Here is a 27,113-nt window from a genome sequence, read left to right on the forward strand (position 1 = left end):
ATCACTTTATTGTCTCATTAACTAACATTAATTCAACAATATAAGGGATCCTCATCATTTCAGTATCTTAGTATGTTACGATGGTGAAATTAAAGGGTAATAATGGGTTTTCATTTCAGATCATGGGTTTATGGTTACCGGGAATAAAATTTTCCCAACCCCATCTCATGGGAATAAAATTGAGGAGAACGTGGGTAAACATGGGTGTTTTTGTGTTCCTGGGAATTATTTATTCCTGGGCTTATTTTTTTGTTCCTATCTACCAAACAAAGGCATGTTTAATTCCAACGTAAGAATCCTGGGAATATTTTTTTTAGAAGGGAAACAAACGCCCCCTTAGAATAATAAATATTCCCATCTTTATGTTCCAAGGAATATTATTCCTATGAATAAATTTGGTTAGCTTGAAACAAACACACCCAATGGTTTTTTTTTAAATAGTTTAGTGTCTATAAATCCACCCTTTAAGGTAAATAAATAGGAAATATGCATATCGCAATGTCTTTATGAGTTATGCTCACGGAAACACAATCAATTCAATTTTAAAATACATAAATGTAACATAAAAATTTATAATATCATCTTAATTTAACTAAAAAATACTTGGATAGAATGACACAGGTATTTGTTCCCTATGGCAGCTGTTGTTCGCTGTGTTGCTGTCCGTGGCAGCATGTCTGATGTGGCTGGGCTGGCAGTGTCGCATGTTGCTGTTGTTGCCGTGCTGTGGTGCAGCTGGGTTTTGGGTGCGGCAGCCTTCAGCAGGGTGTTCTGCTTCTTTGTTCGGGAGGTTAGTTTCTTTTGGCTGCGTTTTTTTGGTGTTTTGATGCTTCTGTATTGGGATGGGGGTATTTGTTGTGCTGGTCTTTCGGGAATGAGGCTGGGGTATGCCTGCACATCGCATGTATATGCCCGCCTCATTGTTTGAAGCCACGGGTTTTGGGTGTTCTGTATATATGCGACGCCTTGTGTACTTTTTCGTTTTCCTTATCCGCGAGCTTGTTGTGCATCTTGCATACTCTCGACGTGAATAATATTTTCCCTTTCAAAAAAAAAAACTCAACCAATATCATAGGACTCAACTCAAATGTAAATATGTGACAACGTTAAAATAGAGTTTGTAGTTCATTTAAATCATACAAGCCTCAAGTAATTGATTTTTACAATTTCGTGCATAGTTTATAATATTTTCAACAATTTTTTTTTTAATCATATTTTAAAAAAAAAATTTACACATGATAATCACCGTTTGTCTAGTTCTATCATGAAAGTTTTGGGTTTTTTTTGTGGTCGATGTTTGAACCCGGATCTTACATATATTATGTATTGTCTCTATCAACTAAGTTAAATTTGGACAAAGTTTTAGGTTTATTGTGTGGTGGTTAGGGTTTAAACTCCAAACTTTGTACTCCCTCCGGTCACTATTATAAACAAAAAACTACTTTTTAGGTTCATTAAATAAATGATGTATGTGGTCTATATTAATGGTCACATACATCACTCATTGAATGAACCTAAAAAGTAGTTTTTTTGCTTATAATAGTGACCGAAGAAAGCATATATTATGTATTGTTGCTACCAACTGAGTTAAGCTCAGGAAGACAAAGTTTTTGGGTTTAAGAAAACACATTAGGAGTGTTGGGCATCCATTTTTTTGGTTTTTCTATTTGAAATAATTTTTGTCCCCACCAATCCATAAAAAGAGGGAACCCTACTACGTACCTTAACAACAATTCCTCCATCTCCCCATAAAAGGGCGCCATTTCCTCATTTTCTCTCCTCTCTCCATTTTCAAACATTCTCATTTCTAAACTCTCTCACTCTCTTCTCTTCTCAAAACCCTAGCTAATCACCTCCACAATGCTCCCTCACTCTTACACCCTAGATTCCGTCACTAAATCCCAAGAACTCCAATCCACCATCCAATCCGCCACCTCACCTTCCCAAATAACCACCCTCTGCACCTCCATCGAAACCTTCCTACACACTCCCTCACCCGATCAATCCCGTCACTTCTTCTCCCTCGCTTTCCCAACCCTAATCTGCAACCTCTTCGGCTTCGAAAACCCACGCGCCGCCTCACCTTCATCCAACGGTTGGATCAACATCCCCGAACTCCACAAACCCCTCTTCTCTCTCCTCTCCCCCACCGGAACCCTCGCCACCGCCATCACCGCCGTCGACCGTCTCTCCCTTGTTAAATACCTTTTCCCCGCCGAACGTCTTCCTCACTGGTCCCGTTCCCTCTCCGATAAACACAATCTCTCCGATCTTCTTCCATCAGTATTTCCCTCTTCATCTTCCTCTTCACAAATTCAACTCAATGTTTTTCAATACTTCTTTTTCTGGTTCGCTTATTACCCTGTCTCCAAGGGTAATTCCGTCAATCCAACAAATTCCGATCAATCTTCCGTTAAAACTACCACCGCTGTGAAATCTAGGTTAGAAAATTGGACTTCTTCGATTCCATGTTTCTACGCCACAAAACCTCCCGTGTCAAACGATAAACCTAACTGTGATCTCTACACGCGTCTTCTCTACGCGTATCTTCGTGCAAATGTTCCTACATGCGATTTAGCCTCTCATCAACCCTACCGGAGCTCTATTCTTCACTACGGTTCGGGTCATGATGCAAACTTTGCGGCTCGAGCCGAGTTTGTTGTGAATACACTGATTCATTTCTGGCTTGTTGACAATGATTTCTCTCCGTTTCCGGTGAGTGTTTGTAAAGCTATTGGTGTATCGTTTCCGTTCGGAGAAATGCCGCCGGCGGCGGGGTTAGGGGAAGTTGTGAAGCTGTTTGTTAGGTATTTGGGTTTGAGTACTTTAACAGCGTCTCGTGAGAACGGTGATTTTGGTTATAGTTATAATTCTAGTCCTAGGTGGAGAAGTTTAGAGGTTTCGAAGAATAAGGATTTAGGTTATGGGTGTTGGAATCAGTGTTTGCAGAGGCCTTTGTATAGGTTTTTGTTGAGGACATTGATGTTTTGTCCAATGGCAGCTTCGGTTAAGAATGTTTCTCAGGTGTTTTATGTTTGGATTAGTTATTTGGAGCCTTGGAGTATTAAGGGTGATGAGTTTTCGGAGCTGGATGCAATGAACAGTGAAAAAATGGAAAATGCTGTGTCTGAAATTGGAAGTGGGGGTGGTGGTTCGTATTCGCCGCGTTGGGAGGATTATGTTCTATCTAATTATCTGTATTATACTTCACTGGTTATGCATTTTATTGGATTTGCTCACAGGTTTCTTCATAGTGATGTTGAAACTGTAGTTCAGATGGTGCTCAAGGTATGTTTCATGTTAACCCTGTTCTTGTTTTGTTCCTCGTATTCATAGTTACCTCTTTACTGCTCTGTGGTTGTTATTCGACTGTGTGACGCGATGTTTCTACTTAAGATGATATCTGTGGATAGTGAAGAGTAACTGCATAGATTCATTTTTGTTCTCCTAGTTTGTGTGTATGGATTGAGTAAGATGGTGAAACTTTGATTACAAAAAAAACATGAGCATGTTGTAATTTGCAAGTATTAGAATTAGAATGTGCCCGATGTGGCTATTAGATGGTTATGGATGTCAATGTCTGTTTAATTTCTGTACATGTTGCTATAATCGAGTTTTATGTTAAGGGAATTCATCCTTGAAGGAAAAACCATAATACCATGAATGTGCTAATTATTGTTTCTAGAGTGCCAATTCTTTCACCCAATGTTATAATATTCACTTTTTTATCTGGAATTTGTATTTAACCATTATTTGATCATCCAATATTGTCCGAACTAGCCTGCACCTGCACCTGCACGCCTGATGACACATTAACATATAATTGCTTAAATGTTGAAAAGAGCATTTATAATCCACTGTGTGTCGACACAGAATTTCCGCGAAAATAAGTCTAAAATATGATGGTTATCAATAGCATGATCTCTGTAGAGTTGTGTTACTCAATTTTTTGACGACTCTACTAAAGTGTTTTTTAATGTTTTAAACAAATTTAAATATCACATCCAGCTTGGAAAAAGTTTGCATTGATGTTCATGTTAGACCTGTCTATAAACATAATGATTAGAAATTTTAAAAGATAACAAACTCTCCATAACGACCCTCATTTAATTATTCCTATCGTGTATAAACAATGTTTCTGTGTTTGTAAACTTGAGGTTTGGTGTACTTCTACAATGATAACAGCCTCCTGAGGTTTAGCTGAAAGGAATTTTCACATTCTAACCTTTGTATCCAGGTGTTGGACACTTTGACATCATCCAAAGAGCTCATTGGCCTTTTGAAGAATGTAGACGCCCTTTTCCATTCTAAACAGGCTGGCTCAGGCAAACCAATGTTGAATAACTTGTACAAATATGTTCCCATCATCCGTGAACAGTTGCAGGTAGTTTGAATTTCTCATACATTTTAAAGATTTTTCTATTGCATTTATCTGTTATCTAATGGTTAATTTTTGCCCCTTGATATAACTTTTCACCCTAAATGTTGATCCTATACCTACTATCAGTTACCTGCAGTTTTCTTCTTTTGTTGGTTATATATTGTGGCATCTCATGTTTTGAATCTTTGCACTCCTTGATTAATTTAGATTCATAGCTGGTTTAGACATGGTATTAAAAGCCTGTTCGCATTGGCATTATTTAAAGGGAAAATTTTCCTTTTTCTTTTAAAAACAAATCACTACTACAAGATATTAGGTAGTTTGTTCAAGCTTTTGAAAGAAAAAAGTTGGAATTTGAAAAGAAAAGAAAAAAGAGAGAAACAGATATTTAATTTTTTTTTTTCTGTCAAGTAACATAGTGGTTAGAAATTCACCTCTTAAATGCGAATAAGTGGAGTGTCCATGGTTCGAATCCCGAACTCTGCATATTATAATGCATTGTCCATTTCAATTGAGCTAAAGTTCACGGGGAATTATTCTAATTAGCTACTTTGAGTAGTTTCCAATGATAATCTGTAATTCTAATTACCTTTAAATGTAAGAAAAGTTTTACTAAAAATTGCAAGTTTGTAAAAAATTGAAAAATAGTTTCTACTGTATGTAAAATCCCTAAAAAAGAAATCACATATACAACTTGGCTTAAATGCTTCTGTGGGTAAGTAACAGGTACTATACATGACATAAACTCCGTATATTTATTGATATATACTGGTTGTTTCAGGACTGGGAGGATGGTTTATGTGAGACTGATGTTGATGGCTCATTCTTGCATGATAATTGGAACAAAGATTTGCGTCTGTTTGCTGATGGGGAGGATGGTGGACAACAGCTCCTTCAGGTCTTACATTTGAAATTTGTGTTTCAAACTAAATTAAACTAAATCAATTGTTTGCCTATTGATTGCCTAACATAGTCCTCATTTATATGAGGCTTGAGACCAACTATGCAAAGGCTGGTGACTGAGCACCATATCTGTCACTCTTGTGTTGTGTTTCTAGTATGATAATAATTATATATCTGGTATAGGTTGTTATCTTCTCATCCATTTTATTTTTTCTGCAGTTATTTATATTGCGTGCTGAAGCCGAGTTACAAGCTGCATCTGGTGATAATGTTACACCAAGCCTTCAATGCATAGATTCATTGAAGTCAAAATTAGGGTGTTTATTTGATGGGCAGACTATAAAGCCATCTCCAACCTCCCCAGAACCAATGCAGCATCAACAATCCCGTTATGAGATATTCAACCCTAGGAGGGTTGGCAATCGTGTGTGTATGGATGTTAAATACAAAGGAGATTGGATGAGGCGTCCCATATCCAGCGATGAGATTGCATGGCTTGCAAAAGTGCTTGTTTGGTTGTCTGATTGGTTGAATGGGAATCTTGGATTAAATCAAACAGAGCCCACTCTTGGATTAAATCAAACAGAGACCAGTAAGTCAAGCTCCACGTGTTCCTATGTGGAAGTGTCCACTGATGTTGCCGATATATGTGGACCTTCGGAGGCCCTGAAGGCTTTTCTCTGTACAATCTGTTCTTGGTTTCTCTTCTTGGGTGCTGCTTTTGTGGGTTTCATGCGGAAATATGGTTTGAGGGTGAATCTAAGGATACTAGCCTCTAAGAAGGTTGTAATGTTTTTTGTTTTATATGTTGTTTTCCTCTTACTGAAGAAATTTGTTCGATCAATCCTTAGCATGTAGGAAGTATACATCGAATACATACGTAGTATTATAGAGAAATGTAGAAAGTACAGAGAATTTTGTTACTTTGAAGTTGTTGAGTAAATTTACAAGTGGTTTTGCAACCAAAATTATGTTTGGTATTTTGCTTAGTTGGAATGCTGTAGTGAGAAATAGCTAGCTGCATCTATTCCACGCTTGCTTGCTTATTTGGAATGTGCATAAAACTTAGGGTTAAATATGTTTTTGGTCCCTATAAATATACCAACTTTTCATTTTAGTCCCTCTAAAATTTTCCTTCAACTTTTAGTCCCTATAAAATTTTCAATTACTACTTTTGGTCCCTATTTTAAAGTAAACTCATATGTAGAATTCATATTTTTGAATAAAATTTTGTAGAAAAATTCATAATATTATAAGAATCTCTCCCAAAAAAATTTAGATTTTTTTAACAAAACATGAATTTAATATGATTTTTTATATTTTTTATGGTTAAAAATTTAAAAAAATTCTAATTTTTTTTGAGAAAGATTTTTACAATATTATACACATTTCTGCACAATTTTATTAAAAAATACAAAAATTAACTTTAAAATAGGGACCAAAAGTAGTGATTGAAAATTTTATATGGACTAAAAGTTGAAGGAAAAATTTATAGGGACTAAAACGAAAAGTTGGTATATTTATAGGGACCAAAAACATATTTAACCCTAAAACTTATTTGGAATGTGCTACTAATTAGGTTTGAGATACTCTTTTCAGAGGAATTTTGTGCAACCTTAAATTTAAATTATTCGGGCATACGCACAAATAGAAAAAGGTAAAAAAGAAAGAATCAAATTTTTTATTATTATTGAAATAATTAAATTATATAGATGTGTGCGCGCCCTTGAATAACTTAGATTTGTATTCACCATAAAAAAAAAAACTTAGGCTCTGTTTGGTAAAAATAGCGGATAGCTGATAAGCTAGCTGATAGCTTTTAGCTGATAAGCTAGCTGATAGCTTTTAGCTGATAAGCTAGCTGATGACTGATGACTGATAAGCTAATTGAAGTGTTTGGTAAAATTAACGGTTGAACTAGCTGATAAATGTAAAATTACATAAAAGGACATTATTAATTCATATAAAATTTATACTAAGATATTTGATAATTTAAATATTTTAAATTTAATAAATGTTTGTATTTTATTAAATTATTGTTTTTCGGTAATAATAGATGCTTTGAATATTATCTTTTGAATTTTTTTTTTGAATGTTACATGTACTATATTATTAACAACGGAAGGTATATTTGATCCTTCAAAAAAAAAACGGAAGGTATATTTGAATGAAAAAACTTATTAAAAGTTGACGTGCTGAAAAAAAATAATGGAATGTATATTTATAATTGAATGAAATAACGGAAGGCACGCACGCAGTGAAAAAGATATGTGCAGCTGGACTATTACACAGGCAATGAAATAAACAACATAAGGGTAAAAGTGGGTTTTGATAAAAATAATAAGGGTAGAAGTGGAAGAAATATTAATAAGCTATAAGCTATAAGCTCAAACGCTACTTGGAATAGCGTCTGAAAAATAGCTTATAAGCTCGTGGAAATTCGTGAAATAAGCTATAAGCTCGTTGTAAAAAATGTTACCAAACAGAGCTTATTTTGTCAGACGAGCTTATAAGCTATCCGCTATAAGCTATAAGCTCTTTTTATGGCCTTACCAAACAGAGCTAGATTTGTATTTGTGATAAGACAAGAATTATCCCTCTGTTGGACACATTTTCTTTTGAAATTTAAATTGGTTTCATTGAATTTTGTAGTTCCTGCATAGTTTTGAATGAAATTTTGTAAAAATGTTTAAAATATTATAAAAATCAAATAGACTAAACGAAGTTTACATGCCAATAAAAATAGCAAAAGCATTTAAGTAAAAAATACTTGGGAAAATTCACTTAAGTGCTAAAATTCACTAGCTCATGGGAAAATGCTTCGTGAAATTATTTCATGGGAAAATCACTAGCTAAAATTCACTAGCTCATGGGAGTATGTAACAGTTCATACAATGTAATACATGTTGAATAACAAATATTGACTGTGAAACTTACCTCTAAATTTGAAAAAGAGTCAAGTTCTGAGAATCTAAATATGTTATCGATGATTCGATGTCTTGTTTTCTTCAAAGTCAAAACTTTTACTTTCTCGTCTTTATATTTCCAGCAATTTACCTTAAAATCAACTACTACTACTACTTTTCAAGCGTTTACTTTCACGGTCTTTAACTTCCAACAAAATTTATTTTTCATTGCTCTTTTACTATTCTCGTCATTTTTAATCTCAAACCAATTTATGTTTTTGTTTATTCTCTTAAAAAAAGATTATTTTTGTCGATTATTTTAACGCAATTTATCTTATGAGTTTTTTTACTTTCCTTTATTTCGGTCAAATTTACTTTTTTTTCAAGTCATTTTCTTTAAATTACTTTCAAAGTCTTTACCCCCTCCGTTTCTTTTTATAAGCAAATTTTACTTTTTAGGTACATTCAGTTAATGATGTATGTGGTTTATAATATGGACCACATACATCATTAATTGAATGAATCTAAAGAGTAAAATTTGCTTATAAAAAGAAACGGAGGGAGTACATTTTAAAAGATCCATATTTCCTTGAGTTTATCCCCAAACAAATTAAATAAGGATGTCAATATTCGTTAGGATGGGAATGGGAAAGAGTTTCCCACCATGGGAAAATAACTTCTGACCATTAGATTTAAGATCTTATCATGCTCTCTCCACACTGTATTTTTTTTCCATTGTCTTCAATCTCTCAACCTGCAAATAATCCAGGAAAAAAACTCTCAATACTTGAGGACACTTTAACCCATTTCGTTATATCCGTTTAACTTAAACCCATTTTCCTAAATCTCATCATCTTCAATTTTATCTTACTGAAATTTTCTTGGTTTTCATTTTGGGTTTTAGAGAAATGAGTTATCACGTCTCAAATCTTCATGGCTATTAAATTGTTGGCTCAAAATCATGAGTTAGACAAAGAGAAAATGCTATTAAATTTCAGATTTTCATTTTCTAAATTTTGTAGGTTGGGTTTGAATGGAAAACCCAGAAATTTGATGAAGTGAGTTTGTATTTTGAGAGCTTATTCATTCCTTTTTTTAATTAACTTCAAACAGGAGGTTATGTGCATCTTTAAAAGTGAAACTACAAGAAATAACAAAGAGAGGTGAAACTACGTTGTGATTTGCAGCGGAGAGGAGGGATTTGTCATGGGTTTGATTTGATTTCAAGGAAGCAAGTTTTTGCTTTGATTTCATGGCTTTGATTCATGGGTTGCTGGAATTGAATGTTGATTTTGCTTTGATTTTTGCTTCTGATTCATGTATGAAGTAAAGATATTAAATTTGGGTAGACATGTGCCGTGAGTTGATTTTTAAGATACTAACAGTACTTATGCTACAACAAGATTTTTGCTTAAAAAGTAAGTTTTTTTTACAGGTTGCTTTCACAGTTGAGAGATTGAAGATAAAGGGGAAAAAATCTAGTGTAGAGAGACTATAATAAGATTAGTGTTACTCTTTAATCTAATGGTCAGTAAAAACTTTCCTATGGTGGAAGACTCTTTCTCATTCCCACCCTAAATGCCACCGTGAAACTTACCTCTAAATTTGAAAAAGAGTCAAGTTCTGAGAATCTAAATATGTTATCGATGATTCGATGTCTTGTTTTCTTCAAAGTCAAAACTTTTACTTTCTCGTCTTTATATTTCCAGCAATTTACCTTAAAGGCTCTGTTTGGTAAAATTAGCTGATAGCTGATAAGCTAGCTGATAGCTTTTAGCTGATAAGCTAACTGATAAGCTAGATGATAGCTTTTAGCTGATAAGCTAATTGAAGTGTTTGGTAAAATTAGCTGATAGCTTTTGCTTTGAATAATAAGGGTAAATATGGAAGAAAAAATGAGAAGCTCAAAGCTACTTGAAGTAGCTTCTGAAAAATAGCTTATAAGCTCCTGAAATAAGCTATAAGCTCGTTGTACCAAACAGAGCTTTTGTGTTACCAAACAGGGCTTTTTTGTCAAATGAGCTTATAAGCTAAAAGCTAAGAGCTAAAAGCTCTTTTTTTGGGTTTACCAAACAGAGCCAAAATCAACTACTACTACTACTTTTCAAGCGTTTACTTTCACGGTCTTTAACTTCCAGCAAAATTTATTTTTCATTGCTCTTTTACTATTCTCGTCATTTTTAATCTCAAACCAATTTATGTTTTTGTTTATTCTCTTAAAAAAAAGATTATTTTTGTCGATTATTTTAACGCAATTTACCTTATGAGTTTTTTTACTTTCCTTTATTTCGGTCAAATTTACTTTTTTTTCAAGTCATTTTCTTTAAATTACTTTCAAAGTCTTTACCCCCTCCGTTTCTTTTTATAAGCAAATTTTACTTTTTAGGTACATTCAGTTAATGATGTATGTGGTTTATAATATGGACCACATACATCATTAATTGAATGAAACTAAAGAGTAAAATTTGCTTATAAAAAGAAACGGAAGGAGTACATTTTAAAAGATCCATATTTCCTTGAGTTTATCCCCAAACAAATTAAATAAGGATGTCAATTGTCGCGTGAGTTTAGCTAAGCTGATAAGGACAATGCATGGTATATGCAAGGTTCGGGGTTCAAATTCCGGACACCACCAAAAAAAATAAGGATGCCAATTAATTCGTCCAAAACTCCATGGCGCATTGATTAAATATACATTTGTGATCGGTTTTGGCTCACTTTACCATTAACCAAGTGTTGGTGTTCAATTTAGGTGTTGGCACTTATAAATGAACTTCATCAGTATACATTAAATTTATTAACAAATACTCTTTAATATTCGGTTAAAATCAGTCCACGTAGTCCATTTTCTTTTTTTGTAACAATGTTTTAGTATGATACCACGTCGTCCATTTAATACAACAAAAGCTTCCTAACTCCCAAGCATTTGTGATTTCCACAGCTAACGGGTTGTTGTGTTTCCCTTCTCATGAAGGGTAGATGCGTGGACTCACCTAATTTAATAATATTTTTTCACACTCATTTAAAAGCTTGTGTGCCACCACAATATCACTCTTACTCTCAACAACACAAATAGCCTCATTGTTATGGCACCCAGAAAATATGGACCTACTAAGGAAACAATGAATAGAGGAGCATGGACCCAGGAGGAAGATCAAAAGCTAGCACAATGCATCCAAATTCATGGTGCCAAGAAATGGAAAACCGTTGCAAACAATTCAGGTAATAAGACCAAAGTTATTCTTTTATTACAACTCACAAGTAAAAAACTTACAAGTTTAGAAAAGAAAGGGGAAAAAGTTGTTACTTGAAACCAAAGCAAGTGCTGAAATTTTGTTTGCAGGTTTGAATAGGTGTGGAAAGAGTTGCAGGCTAAGATGGTTGAACTATCTTAGACCCAATATCAAGAGAGGGAACATTTCAGATGAAGAAGAGGATTTGATTATTAGGCTTCACAAACTTCTTGGAAACAGGTTTCTTATACTCTATGAAGCACCGACACGGTCACACAACAGACACACTTTTAATCTGAAATGTGTGATACATAGGTTATACTCATATATCATATATACAAAATTGTAGTTTTGAAGACAAATAATGTTAATGTATGAGTTAACTTTCTTAGCATTTGTGGTGATGGAGTTTTTTGGTATATGAAGGTGGTCTTTGATAGCTGGAAGACTTCCAGGGCGAACAGACAACGAAATTAAGAACTATTGGAATTCTCATTTGTGCAAAAAAGCCAGTCACATAGAGGAAAAACCAGAAACTTCCACTACACAAGAAACTATTGCCCAAGACAATGTTGTTGGGGATAATGCTATGTTAGAGAATAAAGATTCAATTGGTGGAAGTCTTGATTCAGATGTTATCATTGATGTGAATGAATTCTTAGACTTTTCCACTGAAGAACCATATGGGTTTGATTGGGTCAATAAATTCTTGGAAATTGATCGGTTTCACATTCCTGAGAACAGAAACATCTGAGGGAGCATTGTTGTAGATGAGTAGCTTCAGTCCAGTGAAGTATAATGTCATGTAGAGAGAGAAAGAGTTTTTCTAATTCTAAATGCATGTTCGGGTTCATAGTGATTTAGTCGCAATGTATCATTGTGATTTTGACAAAAAATTTACTTTACAGCTTCAACAAAATCATATTGGATTGTGATATCGGAAAATTGGAAGAAAAAAAAAAAAACGACTAAAGTTTTCTTTTCACAAACCTTTCTGAGTTTTGATTGTATCAATAGCTGGTAAAAAAAAATTACTACTTAATAGTTGATCAATAACTAAATAATTCATTATTATTGGCAGCTAAATGTTGATACATATGATGATGCACATTAAAAGCACATGTATGAACCATTGGTTTAAATTATACCTTGTTCACTCGTGTTTAAAACAAAGAAAACTTCAACTTTTACTGTTTTAAAATTTGATTATTGTTTATGTGGCATTAATTACTTGTTACTGAATAATAGATGAAATTACCTATTTGATGTCATAGTATGTTAAATTTAAGAATTACTGTAAATGGCAAGTTGCCAGTAGTACTTGAAGTAGAGACAGTTTCTCATTCAATGAGGGAAGAAAGGGTTATTTATTGATGTATGGCCAATTTAGTACTAAAGTTGTAAGGGTTCTGCAATATGATCATTAAAATCAACCAAGTTCAAAATTATTTCTCAAACAGAATTTTTTTTAGATCACATTAATCATTGAGTTGCTAGTTAGTCTTTAAAATTTGCTTAAGGAACTAATGTGATTAATAATTTTTATGTTCTAAAAATCATTTGAAAATTTAGTTGATTTCAGAAGTCAAATTATATGATCCGTTCAATTTCAGAACTTAGTTTGTCATTCACTCTATTTAATGGCTAAGGAAAAATTTCAGAAACGATCAACCTCCTTATAAAAATATAAGAAAAACAACAAAAAATGTATGGTAGCAAGGCAATGTCAGTGATCATAAATTAAGATTCAATTCTGACAGATCTTGCCCCATAGACTTGTCAGTTCAGTGAAGAAAATACTAAAATAGAAGTAGTGAAACTGATAGAAAGCAACAGAGTTTTTTCCCATTGGTAGCCCCACAATTTTTTTCCCAATGATAATTATAATACATTATACTCTCTATCCAGATAAAGTAACAACAAACAAAGCAAGATACTTCCCTCTATGGTTTTATGAAAGAGACTATGCAGAGTTCAAGGATTTAATACTCTGAAAGAGGGAAAAAAAAACTATTACACATTTAAAAATAACAGCAATTAAACTATTTACAAACCTGCTAACCAGATTACAAAACTGTAATTAATAAATTAATCAATCAAATTTCTATTGTATGAAAGACTGCAAGAGTCCTGAATGTTCACCGTCTATATTTGCGGAGTTCAAATCTGGTTTAGCTTGTTCAACCATATTGAATGAAGAATCATGTGAAACAGATCATATCTTATTGGTTTTGGGTTCCAAAGGAAATGCTTCTGTACCATCTTCACATTATTTTGCATTGCAACATATTTTCTCATAGGGATTGACAACAAAATATCCTTCAATCTAGGAATATCCTTCTCGGCAACAACCACAGAAAAAGCGCTCCAGTCCAGAACTTCACTAAGTGGAAGGACAAAATTATCTGCAATGATCACAGGAACACATTCGTAGTATATGGCTTCAACTATCCTAGGGCTATTAACTTCAAAGCCCATTGGACATAAACAATATTTACTTGATTTCATGTGTTGAATATAAGTCATCTTTTTAGAGACCCTCAAAGGTAAACGCTTGTATATTTTCATGTCTTCATATTTTTCACCGCCCCAATGCTTAAGAAGAGTGGGACGCACTCTACCGTGCATGCTTCCAGCAAAGAAGGCAAGGATTGGACGGAGTGATGCTCTGTTCCCACCGAGATATCTAAGAGGTCTTCTTGGTGCCCTTATGGTAGTTTCTGGAAGGGAAACATCTCTTCCTTCAATGAAGATTCTTTCAGACAGATCAGCATTACATAGAGCTTTTAAGGTGTTTCTGGCTAGTTCTTCATGTTCAGTCACTGTGTAAGGACCCTGCAAATGGGAGTTTCAAACAAGAGGCATATAAGAAAGAGTTGTTTTTGAAAATCTCAAGAAAAGCAAAAGGTTCACTGAAGTGTTTTTCATTGTTCAGTAATCATAAAAAAAAGTGTCGAGCCCGCAGTAAGTCATATAAATAAAAGTTGTTGCATACTTTCATACTCAATATGATATGGCCTTGGATTATTTCATATTTCAAGGTAATAGACGGCTGTCAAATGTTTAAGGGAAACTGGAATTACGAAAGGGAATTAATCAGTTGCAGAAGGAGAACTGTGAAATATATTGGGAGATTAAGCAGTAATGCTTTTTCTTTGCGGTGATGAGAGCTTTGTGGCACTAGGTTATCCTATTATTATAAATCGTCGTCATCTATTATATGGGTGAACCTTTATGGGTCGAAGCCATTTGAAATTTATTTTTACTAAATAAATCCATTTTAATTTTTCCTACTAATTAATGAAAGACAAGGAAATGTAAGAATTAAAAATATTAATACTCTCAAACAATTATCAAATTTAACGAAATCAAATTATCAGAGGAATCCAAAGGAAAAAAGACACCTACCCAGTCATGGCAAGCAACAAGGAAATGATCTGACCCATGTGTGCGATTCCAAAAGGGATACTTTGCAGCAATCTTGTTTACATAGTCCCTAAGAAAGATTGATAATGGTTTCAAATCATGTGACCCAGGCACATACAGTGTGACCTCCATTTGGCGTGCACTGTATGGAAGATAGAATAAGTGGGCCCTCTCAGGATCCTTGGTGACAAATTGCTTATTTTCCTGCATTAACTTCATAAACCATCCTTCAGAAGCATAGATTCCCTTGAGGGAAGGGTTGTGAAAAATAGGCCTTGCCCCATCACGATATATATAAACTTTAAGTACTGTTTCCATCAATTCATAGCTCCTGAAATTGAGGAACAGTATTTATTTCAACATGGCCACGTACCAAAGTTGTAGTACATTCCAAATACATAATCAACAATATTCAGCAGATTACAGACAACAATTTACAGAATCAACAATATTCAGCAGGTTACAGACAACAAGTTATAGAATCAACTCCCCAAGTCTCCAAACTTCATCTCCTTAAAAACTCGAAAACTTGGTGGAGATGATTATAGAAAAGCAATAAAGTAACTAGACTCGACAATTTACATCTGCTTTACAAGACACTAAGATTCTAGACATGGTTAAAACTACAATACATGCGAGGTAAAAAGACGTTGACCATTATCATTAATTCAGTGCCTAAAAACAACTTTTAAACCTCCTATTTGAAGGATGTATCATCACTAGTAATAAATGTAATTTGTAATAAAAGTTAGGTAGGTTGAGTGGTCCTTGCCTCAGTCTTCATATCATGTGATGAATGTATGCTTTCAAGACTTCAGTTTTCCAAGTTCAAAAAGCTTATATGTGAAAGAGTGGTACTATATCAAAACTACTCATTAGAACTATGATATAAAACCACTTATGTGTCTTCAGCTAAGAGCTTATGCTTTTCAGATGATAAATTCATGACATAGTATAACTCTATAACCAAGTGGTCTTCAGCTACAGCCCACATTCCTTTAATAAAAGAAAGCTGGACTTGAGCATGAGGCAAGTGGGCATATGTGTTTCTAATGCTTCAAACCTAAAGGCTCTTGCTTCAGGGGTAGGATTAGAGATGTAAAATAAAAGCATTCAACTGCAATTACTTAAAGGATCAAACTTGAGGTGGTTGGTTCAGAACACTAATTTAAGTCAAGTGGTCTCCAAACTTAGACAAATAAGCATTTCCAGAAGTTGTTGCAGCAGTAAAGTTGGGATTCTAATTTCTATCCTATATTATATTATCTAATGCTAGCCTTGGCGCAACGGTAAAGTTGTTGCCACATGATTGAAAGGTCACGGGTTCAAGTTCTGAAAACAGCCCCTTGTGTAAAACAGGTTAAGGTTGCGTACAATACACCAATTGGTGGAACACCTTCCTGGACCCTGTGTATGCAGGAGCTTTAGTGCACCGGGCTGCCCTTTTTTATATTATCTTGTTCCAGCTTATAACAGGAATAACTTTTACGGTGCTCTGCTCGGTTTATTCGGTCTATAATAGACCTCCATCATTAATGTTTAATAAGCATGTTGTTATTACATGATATCATTCTTCTTACATTGGTGACTAGTGGATATTTGAGTTAGAGGAGCATTATCTCTTACGTTTATCAAGGAAGCAGCTTGACAAAATGAACATTTTCAGTTATATGTCCTACGTCATAAAAAAAATGTGATTACATTTTGGACTAGGCTCGTCTAAACAAACTTCTCTACAAAACAAGTAAAAACATATCCACACTTAAATCATGTATTGGATAAAGCTAGCAATGCACATTTTAGCTTAATTAAGGGTGGATACACATACACCCTTACCTGCTATTTTATAGGAATCAATTTCCCTTTTCTTTAACCCTCAAAAAAATTCAGACAAATCAATAACCATCACTTGCAATCATGATTCATGACACTATCCGGTAACAAAACCATTAATAAGTATCCACAATTTAAAAGAAGAAAAAAGAATACCTTTTAAAAACAGAAATGTTCTTGAATAAAGGAGCGTAAAGATCAGGATCTTCATTCAGTAAAGTAGCATGATCAATCTCTTTCTTTGCATACACAAGGGCCTCAGTAGGTGTCATCAACCTAATGTCCGTCTGCGATATACATATCCAGCAAAATATTGGTAACGACACCATCTTCATCGTATACTTAAAAAAACGAAAGAATGAACAAGTCTAAAATCTAATCAACTTCTACCTGCTTACCAGAAGAAACACGCCCACGAGGGAATGAAGTTGTAACTGTTGTATTAGCAGCAAGATATCTATCTTTCTTCCGTCGCCCTCGAGTGTCTACATTATCTGCCTCAACCGATACTGATTGAACAAAATTGTTAGAGGAATTAGGCGAAACAGCGGAATTCGGAAGAGTGAGGCTAATCTGTTGAAGTATTGTCTCTTTAATAAACTCATTCGACTGTATAGTAGTACTGTTAGAGGATCGGTATGAATCATGAAAGTGTTTGTTTGGTGAAATTACATGAGTATGAACAATCATCTGAAACACAAATCCAGATGCAGTAAAAATGGATACAAGAAGAAACAATTTTCTCCAATCAATCTTGTGTCGAAAACAACGCCACGATAACTCCCTCATTAGAATAATAACTGTTAGGTGGAACACCTTCTTCATCTCAAATTTGAATCATAGCATAATAAATTGGAACCTGGTTCAGACGATGGATCTGAGTGCGGGAAAAGTAGTGTGTAACTGATAACAAAGACAGCGAGGTTGACGGGAACGGTTAAAGCGGGTTGATGTTCTGTTCTGTTATGAAGATGCTAACTCAATCCCAAAGGCATGAGAAAGAAGGAACAAGTACAACCCCCAACTCTTCGATACATCCAAAGTCAACTTTTTCCACCTTTTCTCTTACACTTTTATTTATGGTTTGTTTAAGACTGCATTAATAAAAAGATAAACATTTTAAATAACATTAATAAGAAGATAGACATTTTAAATACTCCCTCCGTTTTCAATTATAAACAAATTTGATTTTTTAGATTCAATTCATTTAATGATGTATGTGATATATTATGGACCACATACATTATTAAATGAATGAACCTAAAATGTCAAATTTATTTATAATTGATAACAGGTGAAGTAAGGGTGAAGTAAATTACTTTCAAAAAATAAAAAATAAGGGTGAGTTAAATTAAATAATAAATATACCTTATCAATTGTACATTTTTCTTCACCATACAATTTGATTCAAGTGGTTAATTAAGTTCATCAAACATGAGTTTTTTTTTTTTTGTACAATCAAACACGAGTCATTTAGGACATAAACTGAAAGGTTAACACCAACAAAATTATAAAATTTTCAAATAAATAAAACAAAAAACTCTTTTGTATCTAACTCAAATGTCAAAATTGTTAGGTTGTATGTTGCATCCTGCAACCCAAATTAAAACTTGGGAATCCTCATTTGTGTGTGTGAATTTTTAAGTGTGATTATTGTCATTTTATTAATAAAAAAGTCACTTTTAATCCAACTTTATGATAAATAAGTCGATACAAATGAGGTCATGACACATAACTCTTTTTCTATAGATTGCCTCCTCAAAATCAATGTTTTATTCGAAAAATATTTCAACATTTAATCTAAATTACGACATAGACAATATTAGGGGTGTTCGCGGTGCGGTTTGGATCGGTTTTGAGGCAAAATGTCAACCGATCCAAAATAAAAATCACATGCGGTTCGGTTCGGTTTGGATGAGTATTCTAAAAAAATCCGAACCGAACCGATCCAAATATATGCGGTTTAATTTGGATCGGTTTTTGGATGTCCAAAATGCAAAATATATTTTTTTATTTACTCTTTTTTGAAGAATATAATTTTTTTATTAATATTAATATTACACAAACACGGTAAAATAATAGGTTTGATGCAAAATATATTAAAAAAATAAAATTATAGTATGAAAATTATCGATTATTTTTGAAACATATGAAGTAATAATAATATAGATTAAATTAGTGCAATGTATAAGATTAAAATTTAACAAACAACATAATAATGCAATCTATAATACTAATAAAAGAATAAATAAGTATTAATATTTATTTTTGCGGTTCGGTTCGGTTTGGTTCGGTTTTGAAAAAGTGATCCGAAATCCGATCCGATCTTAGCGGTTTTTACAAAAGAACATCCAAACGCATCCAAATATATTCGGTTTTTTGCGGTTTTCGGTTTTTTTGGATCGGTTTGCGGTTTTATTTTGGATCGGTTTGGATTTGAACACCCCTAGACAATATATGAAGTGTCTAGTCTTAAATATCTCATGGAAGTAAAAATAAAGCACATTACAAAATAAAATCATAATAATTTACACAATCATAGTAATTTACACACCAACAAGTCTGATACATGAGATCATAAAAATTATGTAAGAAATACAAGTATGATACATGAGATTGTATATTTGAAATCATAAACATGTCACTCAAATTAAACCCAAATAACCATAAGTGCTTTTAAATATCTTTTATTTTTCTCTTCGCAAAGTGTGACAGTATCTAACAAAGTTTTCGGCATCTCTTCGCAATTTGCCTGTTCAGTGTCGAATGCTTGCAAGATCAAAATGTGTGGTATACCATCTCCAATCAAACAACAATGCGTGATAATTCAAAGATCTTAGTTATCAATTTTGAAGTATCCTAATTTACAACTCAGAGCGAAGTTTGTCATCCCTCCCCTCCTAAGTTTATGATGCCAGAGTAACCAGTAATTACTGGAAGACGGGATCATATCTTTCACACAAGTAATTAACAAAGTTTCAACGAGTGTCTGAAGCTACGCTCAAGTAGCTTGACTCGCATCATAAAGTTGTAATTTGTTAGAGGCTATAAATTGTTGTTCAGGCTTGGTCGTGCGTGTAGGCGGTTTTTAATGCAAAAACAAATAAATGCTTAACTTTTCTAACTAACTAGGGTGCACGTTCGACTACACATGTAACATGTTACTCAGCGACAATATCCTCTGATCATATATATTAAATGCAATATTAATATAAATTTTGAACAAATCAATGTTGCACTTCTTTTGACGTGTATGTTTGAGATTCTTAAGGACGCTTTATTTTAACTAACTATTGACCTAGATCAACGTCTTTTTACTGCATAAGAAGAAACCATGAAGTTGCTTCACACTCTTCATTGTATCAATGGTTTGAATTATGACACATTGGTCTTTTGAATGGATTGTAAGATAGATCTACAATATGTTTGTTTTCTCGACAAGGAATTACAAAAAAATTAGCTTCGCAGATTCTCAATGAATATAAATTCGACGCGATAATGACATAGCAGACGTGGAACCAAATATAGCAATGGTTAATAATGATCAAAAGACAGTCTCTTTAGAAATAGGTATTAATATTGAAGTTTGTCATACTTTATTATCACCATTACAGAGTCTTGGTCTATCTTTGATATCACCGTAGATATGTCATAACCACAATGATCACAGGTCACCGTGATTCTAAAAGCTACAAAGTGCAGCTTACAAGAAAATCACAGTTGTTCATACATCACCTGTAATTCTGACGTATCCACCTCAACACTAAACAACGCTTATTGCTTATTTGGAACCACAATACATTTGCTCCAAACTAACATCTACCAAAGGATCTCGAAATGTGATAATCAAGCAGTAAACGTGCATTCAAACACATACTTAGTTTGGTAAATACTAAATCAGGAATGAATGGGGGTAGAGAATTAAAATCCATGAAACAAACCTTCACTAATAATTCATTAGGACACAAATAAATGGAGTTGCTTATAGCTTAGCTAAAACGGTCTTTCGAAAGTTAGTTTCCGTATTCATTATAACATCCCATCATGTATTGAATTCTTGATTATTAATAAGATGCATTAAGCTTGTTCCTCTAAAAAAAACCTTCACTAATAAAAAACCAAAAAACAAATCGACCATGTTAAAATACATGATCACCACCCCGCATGAAATTTTACGAGTAGGATAGCCAATAGCACTTAGCCATATCATCTAACCATGTACCCAATAGAAACAAGCCACATGAGAACGAAACACGTGTTCTGAACAACAAAGACGCTCACAAAGCGGTGAAGAAACAAAGAAAAGAACACAAAACCCCCGAACATAAATCCACGATCCTCCTCTGAATCAAACTTCTCTCGTTATTCTTCACCAGATCTACAAAGTTTTGTTGCGTCGTTATTCTTCACCAGATCTACAAAGTTTTGTTGCGCCACTCTTGAACTTGGCCATGGCTGCGCCATTTTTCTCAACGCCTTTTCAACCTTATGTTTATCAGGTATTTCCACAAATTAACCTAGATTCTGTAATAGCTTAGATGAGTTTGAAAATGCTGAATTAATATGTTTATTTCATTAATTACTTGTTCGCTAGGATCACATTTTGTGAAATTGGAGTGTTATAGAAGATTGATTTATGTGTATTGAGATTATGAGATATTGCTCTTTAGTTAGTTTGATAAGCTGGATTTTATAATTTTTATCGTATGATCAACATAGTTTTGTTTTAGTTCACGGTCATGATGATTATTGCATGGAGTTTATATATTTTATCTAGAACGTGCAAAATGAAAAATTGTCTAAAATGGATTCTTTAAAGAGCCATGCGATTTAATGCAACAAATTTTTTCACGAACACATACTGACCAATAGAATTGGGGTTTTGGCCGAAATCACAGTAGGATGCGCATTAACAGTAGGACACATTACCACTCATATTGTCGTGATGTGTTTTGTCGTGACAGTAAAGCATTTCCGTCTTTTTAACTGGCTTAGTTTTGTGGGATGTTAAAATTGACAAGTGACATGTTTTATTTTCGCGCGCGTACTAGTCTGAGTAAGAGCTGCCCTTCTTAGTACGAGGGGATACAAAAAAGTGTAGTGCTCATCATAATGCTCTAATTAAAGAAAAAGGAAGTTTTCTTGGTATTTCGATTCATATCTTTGATTGTGATACTAAAAATATTATCTGATTTTGAGCATTTCTTATTGACGGTGCTCAATACTATCCCTGAACTTATATTATGGATGGAAAATGCTGATCATTACGAAGACCTAAAAACAAGAAATACGTGAAGGCTTTAGAGACTCCATTTAATGCATATATTGGCCGTGATTTCCGCAAAAGAGAGACGTTTCGAAAATAATTTTAGGGCATATATTCCATTGAACCACTTTCTACGTTAAACGTTCCTTGTTATTTGTTTATTTACTTTTTTAAAATGGACATGTTTTCATTCTTGTGTTTCGTTTTTCAACTGTTTCGTAAGATTTAGCAGTTCTCATTAGGGATAGAATTCTGTAATAAAAAGAAAAATAACTGAAATACTGACATTCTACACAATATCTGTCACAATCTCATGGTGAACTTTTTCATGTAATTTTGTTCAGAGCCAACAAGATGCAATTATCCCTTTTCAGATTTTAGGGGGTGAATCTCAGGTGGTTCAGGTATATGTGACTATCCAAGCTTGAGTCCTAAATGTCACTCTTTTCTTGTTCCTTTTTATCAACAATTATGTAACGTGTCATTCGGTTCCTGCAATACAGATAATGTTGAAGCCACATGAAAAAATCATCGCAAAGCCTGGTAAGCTGTTGGGTACCTTTATTCACAGGTCTTTAGAATTTTTCCATGGATGATCTTTCTTTGCAGACTTTAGACTAAAGCTTTGTACTGTCATTTTGAATCGTAAATATAGGTCACATGCTTGATTATGGTATTCATACAAACATGATTCTATAGATAATATTGCTTGTGATAGAGGCTCGGGTCAATTTTTCACCTTGATGTTTGTCTGCTTAACATGGCCTATACTGGTCATGACACTTGGGCATCATTTGGGGATGAAATAACAAATTTATTTGGTTTGCCTATATTTAATTATCTTTTTTTGGTCTAAATATAGTGTTCTTATTTGCTCAAAACCTTTTAAGGTTTAAATTATTTCCTTGATAGATAATGTTTCAATGATAATTACCTAATTCTTAAACTCATTTATGACTTGCGGCACTTGCCAATCCACAAGCTTGCGAGTAAGTATGTTTGTGATTCTCTTAGATCCTCCTCAATCATTAAATGAACAAGTGTCGTCAAGTATGAGTTAGCCTGAGCCCAAGTAATGTTAATTGCGTGTGGAGATATGCAGTTTTTTTTTTTTTTGCACTTTGCTAATAGTTCTCATTGTAATATCTTTTTTACATATGTTATATGAAAACACATGCTCCAGTCTCCAAGTATACATGACTTACAGTTGGAATTGTGGAGAACAGCTATCCATATTTTTAATTGAGACTGTACCCTATGGCAATTGTAGGTTCCATGTGTTTTATGTCTGGATCAGTTGAAATGGAAAATGCTTACCTTCCAGAAAATGAAGTTGGCATATGGCAGTGGTTGTTTGGCAAAACTATAACGAACATTGTTGTTCGCAATTCTGGACCAAGTGATGGATTTGTTGGAATTGCTGCACCTTATTTTGCGAGAATTCTTCCGGTTTGTACTTCCATACCTCTCCAAATTGTTTATATAATGGATTGTTTATAAACATATATCTGTATCTATCTGACTGAAATATTTTCATATGTGACTGCGTTTGCTACTTATATGAATACAGATTGATTTGGCAACATTTAATGGAGAGATTCTATGTCAGGTATATCTAATTTGTTTTCAACTGTTGTTCAAATTGATTTCAAATACTAAATTTCCATTTCTATGGGTTTACTGGTTGGTATTATTATTTTTAATCTAAGGATCAGAATTCAGAATACAAACATAACTTCGTTTTGAATTTTTTGTAGCCCGATGCATTTTTGTGCTCGGTCAATGATGTGAAGGTCAGCAACACAGTTGATCAGAGGGGACGTAATGTTGTTGCTGGTGCTGAGGTGAGATATTTGGGTTAATTGAGAGTTGAGAAGTTTCCTATAATTTCCCAATAACTTAAACTTGGTCACTTGTCTGGGAAGCCGTTTTAGTTTTCTGCTTCGATTATTATAAGAAATGGACAATGTACTTGAACTCAGATGTGACAATCTGTGTAGACTGCAATGTCTACAGTGAATTATTGTTTGTACCAAAATGTGTTATGGACTTTGGAAAATGTTCTTAGGATGCATCTCTTTTCCACATACCGGTGTATTTGATACACAATTTCCTGTTCATAAATCATTAACAAAAACCCTTTGCTTTTAGTTAGTATGGCTCTACCATATAATCTACCACCACATACAGCGCATGTTTTTTAGCACTTTATCATAATCACATTTCTTCCCACATAATATGTTTTCTATTGAAAATAAATGTGGCAGAAGTTAAAGTATTGTTGTCATGTGTGTATATTACTTCTCTAAGACCATGTTTGCATTATAGGTATTCTTGAGGCAGAAGCTATCTGGCCAAGGGCTTGCATTCATACTTGGGGGTGGATCTGGTATATTATCTTGACTTGTATACATACTTATAGCATTACTGTTTTTTATTTTTTGGTTTCCATTGCTACTTTTTCCTCCTTTCCAGTCCATCTTCCAATTTTAAACTGTCATTTTGATTAAGGTCTACCTTTGGAGTATTTCTTGTTTTCTTTATTAATGTACTCCTTTAGTATTTCTCATTGGAGTGCTCTATTGGATTCTCTTCATTTTTAGTTGTACAGAAAATTCTTGAGGTCGGTGAAGTTCTAGCTGTTGATGTTTCTTGCATTGTTGCTGTGACCAGTACAGTCGATATCCAAATCAAATATAACGGTCCTGTAAGAAGGACAATGTTTGGAGTAAGTAGCTTCTATTTCTGAATTATATTCATGTTCTGCAGTAATTACTGTTCTCATGAATTATTCTTTTTCGTGTGGCTCATGAAATGTGCTTGGTTGTCACCGTAGAAACTTGAAATTCTTGTGTGAATGTCATAATAGTATGTCAAAATGTACAGTTATATTTTTGTAATGGTTGGCGAAAATAGAAGTTAGCACTTCATAAACTATCTGGGTTACTCCAAAGGGATGTAAATCTCTCCCTGCTCCTCAATAATTGTAGGATTCAACTCCAAATCTTTATGCTCATTAGTTCATTGCTGAAGACTTTACAAGCTGGCAATGTCAGCAGTAAATTATGTTATTAATTAAGTTTATGTGTCGGAGAAAATTGACAGTTTACATTACTAACCTACTGGGGATTTTGATATTTTAAAGCAAGTAATTAAAGTTTAGTTCATGAAGATTTTGCTTGGGTTTCTTTGCCACGTGTTAGGAACTAAACTTGAAGATTTGAGGAATTGAAGTTTAGTTCTTGAAGATTTGAGGAATTAAAGTTTAGTGACTAACCTGAGGCAAAGAAACCCCAACAAAGGCGAAAGTTGAGGTCCAAAAAGGAAACAAAACTAAAAGCTGCCTGCACCATCTGTTATAGAGAAGGTAGAGGTTAAATAGAGATGTTAGTTGGTTAGAATTTATTCTGTTGGACAATATAAGGATATGTTAAGCATAGGATTCAAACAGAGTAGATGAATGCAGACATTGTTTAAGTTGTAGTTTCTAATGGGAAAGCACCACTCAAGTTCGAGAGAAATTTTTCCTGCACAACTATAAGTGATATAAAGATTTTTGGGACAGTAAAGGGGCTGTAAAAAAATCAAACACAATGCTGCTGATATTGGAGGTATATTACAATAGATGAGATGCAAGACGATATGATTAGGTATGGAAGTATAAGAAAGAAAGTTAGATAAAACCTATTGTTGAAAAAATGTTAGTCCCATCTGAGGTGATTTGGACATGTGGAGAAGACTTTAGAAAATTCTAATGATGAGGGCAACTTACGAAAAAATTGTCTAATAGATATAGGTAGGTAGAGGGAAAATGAATAGAATTACAGGTGAAACTATTAGTAAGGATTTTGATTTAAATGGATTGTTATTAGAAATCATTAGTGTCATTTAATCAAAGTAAGCAGCCTTTTTGTTGTTATATAACGAGGATGATTCAGTAAAAAAAACTTGGGGATAATGCAACCAACTTTGGTAAACTGCATATTACTATTTTATGTTTGGGATCCACCATGCTGCCTTTGATCTCAGATTCTTAATGTATCTTTCAAAATCCATCTTAATTTTCCTAATAGTGTTATACGATATGATTTTGACGTGATCTCGAAATTTCAGGGCGACAATGCTGTAACAGCTGTTCTAACTGGACCAGGCATTGTGTTCATACAAAGCTTACCTTTTCCCCGATTCTCTCAGCGAATTGCGAGGTAATCATTCTGCTAGTAACAAAGTGTAATCACAACATCAACTGAATACTGTCATGGATTATTCAATGATTTTACAATATGATGATTTGCTGTCTGATTTTCAGGGCGGTGACATCTCCAAACATGAGGGAAAATCCAAAGTTTTTCATACAGATTGCCCTTTTCTTTTTCCTGGCATATGTGGTCATTGTATCTTCGTTAATATTGACAGATGTATGAATTTCACTTTATTCTCTGTTGTAGTCTTACTTTTCTCCTGAGTATTATTATAGGTAGGTGGTGCCTTGGATTCCCCAATGTCAATATCGGGATTTCTTTTTGGCAGATAATATTTGCCATTTTTTTATAAATCTAAATTATACTATATACAATGTTTATCACCAATATAGAATTTATTCCATTTCATTAGTAGACCAGTCGTTTTGAATGTCTTTGCCGTTCCATGATGAATTGATGGATTATTTTTAGCTTTTCATTGAATTTAACGTTTCATAATTAAAAATGTTCGTAATTTTAATAACAGTTCCATTATTAATATTGTTTAACTAATTATATCTAGTTTAAAACTTATACAAATGAGGAGCTGTGATTTATTGACATTATAAAACCAAATTTTATTCAAATGAGGTCTTGAAAATGATCTTTCATTTTGTCGATGAGATGCCCTGTCTCTCATTTATCTTTGTCGTTTTTTTTGGTGGGAACCAGATCTCTTGTGCTCTACTAGTAAATATACTATTTTTTTGAGCTAAGTATGATAGTAACAAGTGTAAGGCTCTCCCTTAAAAAATATCATTTATCTTCGTTGGTTTTTAAAATATCAAAAAATGTGGTATCACTCTATTTCATTCGATTTCAAACAAACCATCAATCCAATACAATAGAAAAATTCCCAGTTTAATTTTTTGAACAAGAGTATTTGACATTAAACTTTAGATAATTAAACCACTGGTACATAAT

The 27,113-nt window shown here is 33.7% G+C and overlaps 4 protein-coding genes across 5 annotated transcripts; 3 read left to right on the forward strand and 1 right to left on the reverse strand.

Annotated features, from left to right (window-relative positions):
* Positions 1-1,779: 1,779 nt before the first annotated feature.
* Positions 1,780-6,252, forward strand: LOC146901423 (sphingomyelin phosphodiesterase). The gene is made up of 4 exons (XM_085733576.1): positions 1,780-3,288; positions 4,238-4,384; positions 5,163-5,279; positions 5,504-6,252. The coding sequence occupies exons 1-4, from the start codon at positions 1,861-1,863 to the stop codon at positions 6,140-6,142; spliced, it is 2,331 nt and encodes a 776-aa protein (XP_085589702.1). The 5' UTR covers positions 1,780-1,860; the 3' UTR covers positions 6,143-6,252.
* A 4,888-nt stretch (positions 6,253-11,140) lies between these two features.
* LOC146901424 (transcription factor MYB114-like) lies at positions 11,141-12,342 on the forward strand. 2 transcript variants are annotated; one of them, XM_085733578.1, is made up of 3 exons: positions 11,141-11,412; positions 11,534-11,738; positions 11,850-12,342. In XM_085733578.1, exons 1-3 carry the CDS (start codon positions 11,277-11,279, stop codon positions 12,175-12,177), a joined length of 669 nt encoding a protein of 222 aa, XP_085589704.1. In that variant the 5' UTR covers positions 11,141-11,276; the 3' UTR covers positions 12,178-12,342. The 2 variants fall into 2 exon arrangements, with proteins under 2 accessions (XP_085589704.1, XP_085589705.1); XM_085733579.1 differs by having other exon boundaries at positions 11,534-11,663.
* A 995-nt stretch (positions 12,343-13,337) lies between these two features.
* LOC146901425 (Exostosin family protein) lies at positions 13,338-17,727 on the reverse strand. Its single transcript, XM_085733577.1, has 4 exons — positions 17,073-17,727; positions 16,839-16,969; positions 14,832-15,180; positions 13,338-14,258 (listed from the first exon to the last, which is right to left on the reverse strand). Exons 1-4 carry the CDS (start codon positions 17,505-17,507, stop codon positions 13,584-13,586), a joined length of 1,590 nt encoding a protein of 529 aa, XP_085589703.1. The 5' UTR covers positions 17,508-17,727; the 3' UTR covers positions 13,338-13,583.
* Positions 17,728-20,979: 3,252 nt separating this feature from the next.
* On the forward strand, positions 20,980-26,564 carry LOC146901426 (uncharacterized). Its single transcript, XM_085733581.1, has 10 exons — positions 20,980-21,181; positions 22,293-22,352; positions 22,452-22,491; positions 23,219-23,397; positions 23,519-23,557; positions 23,706-23,792; positions 24,277-24,337; positions 24,552-24,676; positions 26,062-26,153; positions 26,258-26,564. The coding sequence occupies exons 1-10, from the start codon at positions 21,134-21,136 to the stop codon at positions 26,370-26,372; spliced, it is 846 nt and encodes a 281-aa protein (XP_085589707.1). The 5' UTR covers positions 20,980-21,133; the 3' UTR covers positions 26,373-26,564.
* The last annotated feature ends 549 nt before the right edge of the window (positions 26,565-27,113 follow it).

The sequence above is a fragment of the Medicago sativa genome, chromosome 8 (assembly GCF_051527215.1).
Source record: "Medicago sativa cultivar Bolivia chromosome 8, Bolivia_mono, whole genome shotgun sequence".
NCBI lineage: Eukaryota > Viridiplantae > Streptophyta > Magnoliopsida > Fabales > Fabaceae > Medicago > Medicago sativa.

Coding starts and splice junctions, on each gene's coding strand:
- LOC146901423 (XM_085733576.1), top strand. CDS start 1,861: ATGCTCCCTCACTCTTACACCCTAGATTCCGTCACTAAATCCCAAGAA. Junction 4,385..5,162: donor TCATCCGTGAACAGTTGCAG/GTAGTTTGAATT, acceptor TGGTTGTTTCAG/GACTGGGAGGATGGTTTATG. Junction 5,280..5,503: donor GTGGACAACAGCTCCTTCAG/GTCTTACATTTG, acceptor TTTTTTCTGCAG/TTATTTATATTGCGTGCTGA.
- LOC146901424 (XM_085733578.1), top strand. CDS start 11,277: ATGGCACCCAGAAAATATGGACCTACTAAGGAAACAATGAATAGAGGA. Junction 11,413..11,533: donor AACCGTTGCAAACAATTCAG/GTAATAAGACCA, acceptor TTTTGTTTGCAG/GTTTGAATAGGTGTGGAAAG. Junction 11,739..11,849: donor CTGAAATGTGTGATACATAG/GTTATACTCATA, acceptor TGGTATATGAAG/GTGGTCTTTGATAGCTGGAA.
- LOC146901425 (XM_085733577.1), bottom strand. CDS start 17,507: ATGAAGAAGGTGTTCCACCTAACAGTTATTATTCTAATGAGGGAGTTA. Junction 16,970..17,072: donor GTGTTTCTTCTGGTAAGCAG/GTAGAAGTTGAT, acceptor TGTATATCGCAG/ACGGACATTAGGTTGATGAC. Junction 14,259..14,831: donor TTGTTGCTTGCCATGACTGG/GTAGGTGTCTTT, acceptor TCCCATTTGCAG/GGTCCTTACACAGTGACTGA.
- LOC146901426 (XM_085733581.1), top strand. CDS start 21,134: ATGGCTGCGCCATTTTTCTCAACGCCTTTTCAACCTTATGTTTATCAG. Junction 23,398..23,518: donor ATTTTGCGAGAATTCTTCCG/GTTTGTACTTCC, acceptor ATATGAATACAG/ATTGATTTGGCAACATTTAA. Junction 23,793..24,276: donor ATGTTGTTGCTGGTGCTGAG/GTGAGATATTTG, acceptor TTTGCATTATAG/GTATTCTTGAGGCAGAAGCT.